General features: G+C 44.5%; 1 protein-coding gene across 1 annotated transcript; it reads right to left on the bottom strand.

Annotated features, from left to right (window-relative positions):
- On the bottom strand, window positions 1-7,626 carry ZP2 (zona pellucida glycoprotein 2). Its single transcript, XM_038763513.1, has 17 exons — window positions 7,485-7,626; window positions 7,260-7,343; window positions 6,494-6,588; window positions 5,490-5,645; window positions 5,226-5,270; window positions 4,919-5,083; window positions 4,367-4,463; window positions 3,431-3,612; window positions 3,089-3,215; window positions 2,685-2,866; window positions 2,516-2,607; window positions 2,282-2,406; window positions 2,016-2,205; window positions 1,287-1,422; window positions 1,113-1,209; window positions 938-1,027; window positions 1-172 (listed from the first exon to the last, which is right to left on the bottom strand). Exons 1-17 carry the CDS (start codon window positions 7,624-7,626, stop codon window positions 39-41), a joined length of 2,139 nt encoding a protein of 712 aa, XP_038619441.1. The 3' UTR covers window positions 1-38.
- Window positions 7,627-9,672: the final 2,046 nt, after the last annotated feature.

The following is a 9,672-nucleotide window of genomic DNA, read 5'->3' as shown; positions in this document are numbered from 1 at the left end:
TGTAGTACAAGGCCTGATTTATTACTCAATTTCTGTTGCTAAACAGTACAGGGTCTCAGACATTTAGTTACATATATAGATGCAACAACAAATATTCCTGCCACAATGACAGCCAGTGTTGTAGCAGCAATCCACACTCCTTTGTTCCACTGCCCTTTGGAGTCCATGGTACCTAAAAAAAAAAAAAAAAAAAAAAAAAAAAAAAAAAAAAAAAAAAGAGCAGTTGTACAAGTTTAGGTTTGGCATCTTTAAACCTGGGATTTTTGTGAATATAGGCATTGATGTGGGGACTTTGAGCTATTTTCATTGAATTAGAGAAACATGGTTAGAATTAGTCCCACTTAAGTTTGGTAAGGGGATTGAGGGTTTTATTAGGGCAAGTGAGAGGCCTCAGGTGCCTGTTCCATGACAACACCTATCCACCCCCTGGCAATGCATGCTGTTCAATACATTACAGCCACATAAGTGTGTGACAATACACCTCATCTCTGGGTGCAAACTCAAGTGTTCATTTTACTGCTAGTAGCACATCCTCCAACCCTGAAGTTCTAAGTTTCATTCAATGGGAGAAGCCACCCTTCCATGAAGCTGCTACTACCACAGGATTTCATCTTTGGCTTTAGGCAGTGACCCTGAAGTTGCATAGGTATTAACTATCCTGTAAGCTCATTATGGGCAGGGAACATGCTGGTGAGTACTGTATTGTACTCTCAAGTGTTTAGTATAGTGCTCAGTAAACAATTGATATCAAGTGAATTCACATCTGAGCCATTGCACTATTAACTTGGTTAGAGATTCCAGCAACTAAAAATCTTGTGTCCTGTAAGATACCGGTTAACAGAACAAGGTTCACTCAGGTGTCATTAATGCACAATCTTCAATAAGGCTTGAGTTCAGTCTTAAGTGGCTTTGCTTAGTACTAAGTGTTTTAGTATACCTCTGGCTGGAGACCATTCATCTGACACCAAGAGGACAGGACCAGGAAGACTTGTTGTTGTAGATTTTGCCTTTTCAGAGGTGTCTCCAGCTAGAATCAAAGTTGACAAGTCTGAAAGATCTAAATTGTGCTCAATTATAATTGCAGGCATACAGGTATAGAGGATTGAACTTACCTCGTTTGTTCCTAGAGAGTAGTGGACATTTCACTGAACACAGAGAGGAATCTGGATTTAGGTGGTCACACAGTAAGGCACTGCAGTGGAAGTAGACCTAAGGGTAAAGAAATAAAGAATACTAAGCTTCTACTTCATGCTTTTTACCTACTACTAGCTTTGTTTGCCACTTACCAGACTAGAGAGGGCCTTATCACCGGTTACAAAGGCAAATGTCTTCACTTCAAATCTCTGATAGTGGTTGGGATAGTTCAGTGAAGAGCCAACTTTATGGAATGTTGTTCTGTAGTTGTCTAGCTGGTAGGCACATCTAGAGAAACACCAGGTAAGATACTTGGTTAATGTTAATCCTTAGTGTAAGTACCTGGTTCAAGCTGGAATGGTCCCATCAATGAGGGGATTTGATGTAAGAGGCCTCCTGGGTTAGGCCCTCATTTCCTCCTCTCCCGCTCCTTTGTGGGACCCTTGCACTTAGATTTTTTGCCCTTTCTTCAGTCCTAAAGTATTTATGCTTATGAGGAACATCAGGGCATAGTGGATAGAGCATAAGCCTGGGAGTCAGAAGGTCATGGGTTCTGATCCCAGTTCTGCTACTTGTCTGCTGTGACCTTGGGTGAGTCATTTCATTTCTGTGCCTGTTCCCATTTTACAGATGAGGTGATTGAGAGCCTTGTGGGGGACAGTGACTGTCCAAACATGATTTGTTTGTATTTACCCCAGCACTATTACCATAGTTTATATTAATGTCTGTCCCTCTACATTAAAAGTGTTGTGGGGAGGGAATGTGCCTGCCTACTTGTTTGAGTACTAACTTAAGTAGGTTGATTGAAGCTAGCCAGCACACTTTCCTCTAGCTAGGCCTTGGGGAGGGGGACTGCTGATTTAAGGCAGCAATGCACTCACCCATCCACAATGATGTCCCACCGGGGGAGGGAGTCAGGGTCCTGGACCATAGTTGCCCAGCAGTCATCCAGCACTAGTTTGATGTTTGGATCACTCCGGTTTAGAACTTGAACTTCCAAGTAGATTGGTTGTCTCAAGAATTTCACTATGGGGAACAGCTCTTCTCCATAAGGCTGCTTGTAGGCATCATCTGGAAGAGAAACACCTGTAGCCCATTTGGATAAATAAAGCTCTATAGGAAAGAGAGAAAGGTTCAGAGCTCCTACCTGGATAGATCTGAAGGATTAAGGAAAGAGGACCTTGTTTCACAGAAGCCACGGGAGGAGGTGGATTGGTGATGTTGGCACCCACTATTAAGTCATCATCGCTATAATAGCACATTACTGTCAGCCTGCAGAGGGAGAATTAAATAAAAGCCACAAATTGTATTGTGTTGCTAGGCTCAGACGTCAGCTTAAAGAAGGCTGATGGACTAGTTTTAGTTTTGAATCACCACCTACCTGAATTCACTGTCTCTGGATATTTTGCTTGGGGGTAGATCTGCCCAGAGAGCATGTACTTCATTTTCATAGACTGCTTGGTTCCCTTCAAACTGAGTAGTTTGGAGAATTACTTACTGGTTAAAATCCCCAATACCAGGTGTCCTTCCCTCCAACCCACACCACGTACCTTAATACTTGTTCCACAGCCATTCAATGGGATGTGAAACTCAACCATTTCCTGTGTTTGGGACTTGAGGACTGGCTTGCAGGTTTCATCTCTTACTTTGAGCGTACTTAGGTTCAGGGCTGGTTTTGTTCTGTGGCTATGGACTTCAAAGTCCATGTAACCATCTTGGGTACACACAGCATCTGAAATTGAAATGTGAGAGACTTGGCCCTGAAGGGATAGATGTGCATCACAACTAAGTGTTTTTAGCAGATGAGTTATTTGGGTAGGGGCAATTAAGTAGCAAGCCAGACTTAGTTGTTTCAGGAACAAGTGGTATCCAGTTGGAAATAAAGGTTAATGCTATTTTTCCTGTGGGGGCTAGTTACTGAGTCAAGAGAAAAGCTTGAAGAGTAGTTCTTTACCTATTAGAGCAGGTGGGTCACAAGAGCATTCTGGGTACATGACCATAGATACCATTTCTCCATAGTATTGAAATGTCAGCTTCAGGGAGGACAAGTAGAATGGAAAGCCTGTACAGCTGTCAGAATCCTAAAAGAATAAAGTAGGAGTGAATACTGGTATCCTTGTGCAGGCAAGTACAAGCACTTCGCTAGGGGGAAGCTAGTAAGAGGAAGTGTTTGTAGTATTAGATCAATAGTAGTTTTACTACAGGATCAACTTCCTGCTTAGGTGCATTAAGAGGATGACAGTTTCCTCCCATTTGGAGTCAGCCCAGTTTTTAATTTGTGTAATTGATAACTTACCCTAGAATTCAAAGCTCTTTTACTAATGTACAATCTCAAGCCATTTCTTTGGTCAACAGCAATTCCATTGGCATGTAGCTGGTTCATGGGAATGTTCTTTTCTCCTATACTAATGGCAGTTAACCACCCTGGAAACTTTGGGATGGTTATTGTCATGTGTGTGGAGTTGCAGGTAGCTGGGCCTGGAAAGAAGAATGATTATTTTCAGGGGAATAGATTCCAATCTTAACTGGAATCTGCTTTTGCCTCTCCAGATTGCTACCATGCTTATCCAAGGAGTTATTCACTTGGTTGTATTGTAATAAGTGCTTAGGTGAGTAATGCAAAAAACCACAGCCACTAGACACCACCTTGATATTTCTGGCCCACAACAAGCTCATACTGCAACCTTCACACTGACTCCCTCTAATCCAGTTTCTACCTGGATTGTTTTTCTAGAAAAAAAAAAAAAGTATTCAATCCATATTTCCCCCCCACCCACTTAAACCTCCAGTGGAGGCCTGCCACCTCTATATCAAACCCCTTACCATTTGTTTTAAGGCACTTGATCAGGGTGCTCCCTCTTACCCTCATATCCCACTACCACCCAGCTTACATACGCTGCTCCTCTAGTTTATTCTGTACCTCAGTCTTGTTTACCCTGTCAATGCCCCCTTCATTGAGCCTAGAAACCCTTTCCTCTGGTAGTCCAAACCCTACCTTAAAAACCCTCAAAGACATTTCCAAGAAGCTCTGATTAAATTGTCATTTCTCCCTATCTGCCCTCCCCTCAAGTTGACTCTTTAAGCATTTAAATATCCCTACCCTACTATTTCTCCTTTAGTTAATGCCTGTTCCCCACTCCATATAGAGCAAGCTGTTTTTCCAACTGCCTAGTAGTGGGCTCTACTACATACTCAAGATATTAATTGGAATATTGTTTAGCTTCAGCCTTACCTGGTGCACAAATCATCTGGGATGAGAGGATGAGTCTCTGCTCCGGAGGTCCATATGTAAGTTTGAGGGCTGCAGTGTATAGATGATGGGTCCCTTGCTGTGGAAACATGGCAGTGTAGGTTTGGTTTAGAATGAGGAGACAGTAACTATTGTCTATGAAGTGCTTACAGTGCTCTGCACATAGTAAGTGCTCAGTAAATGTCACTCATCTACTGAGATTTGATCCTGTGGACTGAGCTCAGATATGCTAGCTCCTGATGAGAGATAGGAGTTAAGTGTTGCAGAAGTAGGGGGAGGGAAAACTAAATGAAGCATCTCAGTTGAGCTGTATTTCTCTAGTGGTTTCCACTGTGGAAGTGGACTGCAGCCTATCAAATCTTAGGAACGGGGCTATGAAGGCATACATGCCTGGGCCTTGAGATACTTTATACCAATTTGGGCAGACTAAGCCATACCTAATGGTTCTGAGTGATGTGGCATAGGCCCTGGCTTGTTAGTGCTGAAATCTTTTGATTGCCACTAGAGCAGACTTAAAAAGCCTGCTATGTATACCTTAAAGTGATTAACTCCAGTAGCACTGAATGAGACTTGAATGATTATTTCCTTGTGACCAATGAAAAACGTGTAGCCTTGCTCCATGGCTTCCGGGATAGCCAAGATCCTTGGTTTTAAGTGATCACCCACTGACAGAGTCCAGGCCATCTGAGAGTCTTTTGTCTGAAATCAAAGCATTTGTTAGATCCTTGCCAGTATTTTACCTACTTCAGACTGCCAACCTCTCCTATGCAGTTGGTTTCCTTCATTCCCCCCAAATCATGAGATTCTACCTATAACCCATTTATTAGGAAGAATTACTTACCATAGTTTCATCATCAAAACTGGGTATGATTTGTGGGAAGGAAACCTGGGAAGAGAAGAGACATTTAGGTCAGAAGTTCTTAAGCAAGCTCTGGTCAAGGACCCTGTGATGCCTACACCTAATGGATTCCATCCCTTAGTAAAGGAATTATCTTCCTTGCTCTATTCTTCCCTCAGTCCTGATTTAGTCTTGAGTGACTCAGCCATATAGAGGTACATTTTGATCTGTAGTGGTCACTTGTCAAGTTTAAGGGCTGATACTTACAGACATGAGATCCTTGGTGCAGTTTGTGGCTCCTAAAAACCCAGTAGTAAGGGGGTCATCAGCTTGGATGGCAGGGCAGCTTATCCGATAGGTTAAGGTCTGGGTCCCCACTGAAGTTTCCACAGTCAGTTCAATGTTCATTTGATGGATATCATCCTGTATGTAGACTAGGATTAGTTAAGCAATAACTGTCTCCCAGGCCCTACTGTCTCTTTGGCTTGCACTATGTGGAAATGCTCTCAAACTTAAGCAGCTGTTGCATTTGTCAGTTGGATATGTTTGGGCATGACAAGTCAAATACTGGTCTGGAGAGCCTTTGGTTTGTTACCTTTTCAGAATCTAGTTACATTAAGGGTAAGGAGTATCTTTAGTAAGATCCTTAATTTTAAGTGATTTACATGGCTAGGTTGATGGCTTAAGCTCTGTTTTGTTTTACCTTTGAGGACTTCAAGTCAGGCAGTGGCTTCTGTTGCCTCACATCTGATCAGCCCTTCCCACATTGATTCCTCATTTTGTCTACCCTTTCAGACCTTGCACCTTTAAATTGGGGGTACATGTATCTTGTTATCTAGTTTTAGGGCTTTTCTCCCCTGGCAGATTGCAAACTCCTGAGCCTAGTCTTACAGTAGACTAATTGTAAGATACAGCACTCTTCACACAAGAGGTGAATAATACTGATTGATTTCACCTGAGTATTTGCAGTAATGCTTGACAAGGACCAGCACTTCCTCCAAATGGAGTCATCATCATGGGGCAGCATCTTAAGATGAAGCCTCAGTTGTTAAGTTTTCCTATTGCCAGTTTCATTGTAATACATCATTTTTGCTCCCTTTAGAAGGCCTAGGCAGACTTGTATTTTGACATGTGCTTCTATGGGTCAACAGCTTTCTATTCCCCAACACTCACTGCTCATGTCAGGCAGTCTTAACTCTGGTCAAGGAATGGGGGAGAAGGAAAAAGAAAAAAAAAACCAGAAAGAAAGAGAAAGAAAAAAAGATACTTACCACCATCTTAGTACAATTCTCATATGCAGCTATCAAGATAAGCTTTTTTGAATCCAGAGTATAGGTACAGTTCATGGTTTCAGCTCCAAGGAAGTCTAGAGGGGAATACAGATTAGGATAGTTAAACCATTGTGTCCTTGTTTCTGCTCTTAAGAAGCAACAGGAGTTTGTGGAAAGATCAAAGGTCTGGGAGCCAGAAAACCTGGGTTTTAGCTGTAGTTCTTTCACTTACTGTGTGACCTTGGGTAAATCACTTAACTCCTATGCATCAATTCTTCTGTTCTCTCACCTAGACTGTGAGGACCATGTGGGACAAGGACTGTGTCCAACTTAATTGGCTTGTATTTATCCTGTAGTAATTATGACATTTATTAAGTGCTTATGTGCAGAGTACTGTTCTAATCACTGGGTAATTTACAAGGTGATCAGGTTGTCCCATGTGGGGCTCAGTCTTAATCCCCATTTTACAGATGCGGTAACTGAGGCCCAGAGAAATTAAGTGACTTGCCCAAAGTCACACAGCTGATGAGTGGTGGAGCTGGGATTTGAACCCATGACCTCTGACTCCAGAGTCCATGCTCTTTCCACTGAACCACACTGCTTCTCTAAGCACTTACATAGTAAGACTAAAAAGGGTGAGTTAGGTGGCATTGTAATAAGTACTTTAAACCCCTTTCAGGCTGTACAGATTACTGAATGAGTGGGTTGGTGTTTACTGGTGGCTGTGGGCAAGTACAGGGTACAAACTAGGATTCACATTACTTACCAGTCACAGATGCTTTCCAAGCCCTGGAGGCAAGATGTCCAGGCAGTCTCACCATCATCTTGTCATCATAACAGGAGATGGTACCTGAAATGGGTCTGTGATGAGAACATGGGCACCCTGACACCTTACCATGGCTAGGATGCTGAGAAGAGGAAGCAAGGGATTTTGAAAGTAATTAGACACGAACAAGGGGGTGGTCAGATAGGCTGTGGGATGAGGACTTACCTGGGAAGCCTGGATCGTGGCTCGTAGTGGTGTGGACCACAAGGCAGGAGAGCAGCAGCTGCACCCACACCCACCGGTGGCAACATCCTCGGAGCCCTGCAAGCAGGCGAGCCCCTGCTCCTCTCCTCACTCTACAGCCCATCGTGCAAAAAGGAGTAGCTCCCTAGGATTCCCTCCCCCGAGGCCGAGCTTATATAGGGGCGGCTCCTGGCTCTCAGCCCCCGCCCCCCGGGCCAAGTGCGTTTGTTGCACCTCAGCTGGGCCTCTGTAGGGCCGCTCTCACCTGGGCGCAATCCGAAAGAGCCCCGAGGGCGATTCAATCCACGGGAGGAAACAATTCCTGGCCTTCCTGCCCTGCCTGAGAAGAAGCCTATCTCTATGGGTACCAACCTCAGCTCTGCCACTCATCTGCTGTGGGAATTTGGTCTCCGTGCCTCAGTTTCCTCGTCTGTAAAATGGGGGTTTAAATACCCCTTCTCCTTCCCCCTTAGACTGTGAGCCCCATGTGAGGTAGACACTCCTCCCGACCTGATCTACCCCAGCACTTGGCCCATAGAAAGCTCTTAACCCAAACCACAGTTACTATCCTGCACACTTAATTCCGTTCTGGGGTTTCATATTTGTTGCTGAATTGTGCTTTCCAAGTGCTTAATACAGTGCTCTGCACACGGTAAGTGTTCAAGAAATACTACTGAATGAATGTTGAAGCGGGGTCTACCAGATGGACTCGAGCCCTCCCTCCCTCCACGCCCCACTTCCTTCACTCACAGATTAAATCCACTGGTCTGTAAACTCCTTGAGGGCACAGTTGCTGTGTATTAATTCTATTGTATTCTCCCAAGCAGTGCTCTACCCAAAATAAGTGCTCCATAAATACTGCACAATACGCATCCTACTTCCTCCTACCTAGACTGTGAACATCCTACTTCCTCCTACCTAGACTGTGAATCACAAGAGGGACAGGGACTGTGTCCAACCTGATAACTTTACATCTCCCCCAGCACTTAGAACAATGCTTGTTACACAGTTACATAGCCAAGTGAAGGATTGTAGGGGTCCGGGGGAGTGGGAGGGGTTAGAGTGTGAAAGTTATACCCTCAAATCTCTTTGATCTCCCCCATGTTCTCATGTTTATGGACTGGGGACAGTTACTCGGCTACCCTCCTGGGCCCTCCATTTCCCTCAGCAGAACTCCAGATGGCTTCCACACAAGAAGAGGAGGGTAGGTGGCTAGCTCACGGAGACAGTTACTCCCACCCTCTCCTTGCCACCCTGCTTTTTTTTTGCCCTATGGTATTTGTTAAACACTTATCATGTGCCAGGCACTGTTCTAAGTGCTGGAGTAGTCACAAATTCATCAGGTTGGACACAGTCCATGTCCCATATGGCGCTCGCAGTCTTAGTCCCCATTTTACAGATGAGGGTTCTGCGGCCCAGAGAAGTGAAGTGATTTGCCCAAGGTCACACAGCAGACAAGTGACAGAGCAGGGATGAGAACCCAGGTTCTTCTGACTCCCAGGTACATGGCCTGCTGCTTCTCAAACAGTGACCAGAATGGGCAAGGCCAGGGCCTCTTGTAGCGTGGGCCCTAGCCTAATTTCCTCAAATTAGTCTTCCGAAGGGACGGTCCAGGTTTCTGGCTTCCCTTTCCTTTCCTCCACCACTGCCAACCTTCATTGTTTGACCCAGTTCTTAAATTAGTATCTATTTAACCTTGTACAGGGCCATGAACAAGTGGATAATAATAATAATGGCATTTATTAAGCGCTTACTATGAGCAAAGCACTGTTCTAAGTGCTGGGGAGGTTACAAGGTGATCAGATTGTCCCATGGGGGGCTCACAGTCAATCCCCATTTTACAGATGAGGTAACTGAGGCACAGAGAAGTTAAGTGACTTGCCCAAAGTCACACAGCTGACAATTGGCGGAGCCGGGATTTGAACCCCTGACCACTGACTCCAAAGCCCGTGCTCTTTCCACTGAACCATGTTTAACAGACATCTGAAGATGATGAGTCCTGGGTTCTTATCTGAAAGTCTGCTTGACCAAAGGAAGGGCAGGGCACGGGGAGGGTGGGCAAGAAGTCCAAAGAACCTACGAGCCGTGGGGTTGGCTGAAAAGCCAAAACCACCGAATGCCCTGTGTGGGTGGTTGGCTACTATCAAAAGAGTGCTAGTCTGTGGCTTTA

Source organism: Tachyglossus aculeatus, chromosome 21 (genome assembly GCF_015852505.1).
Source record: "Tachyglossus aculeatus isolate mTacAcu1 chromosome 21, mTacAcu1.pri, whole genome shotgun sequence".
Classification (NCBI taxonomy): domain Eukaryota; kingdom Metazoa; phylum Chordata; class Mammalia; order Monotremata; family Tachyglossidae; genus Tachyglossus; species Tachyglossus aculeatus.
This window is presented reverse-complemented; position numbering and strand designations above follow the sequence as displayed.

Coding starts and splice junctions, on each gene's coding strand:
- ZP2 (XM_038763513.1), bottom strand. CDS start 7,626: ATGGGCTGTAGAGTGAGGAGAGGAGCAGGGGCTCGCCTGCTTGCAGGG. Junction 7,344..7,484: donor CCACGATCCAGGCTTCCCAG/GTAAGTCCTCAT, acceptor GACCCATTTCAG/GTACCATCTCCTGTTATGAT. Junction 2,608..2,684: donor GCTGTGGAACAAGTATTAAG/GTACGTGGTGTG, acceptor CAAACTACTCAG/TTTGAAGGGAACCAAGCAGT.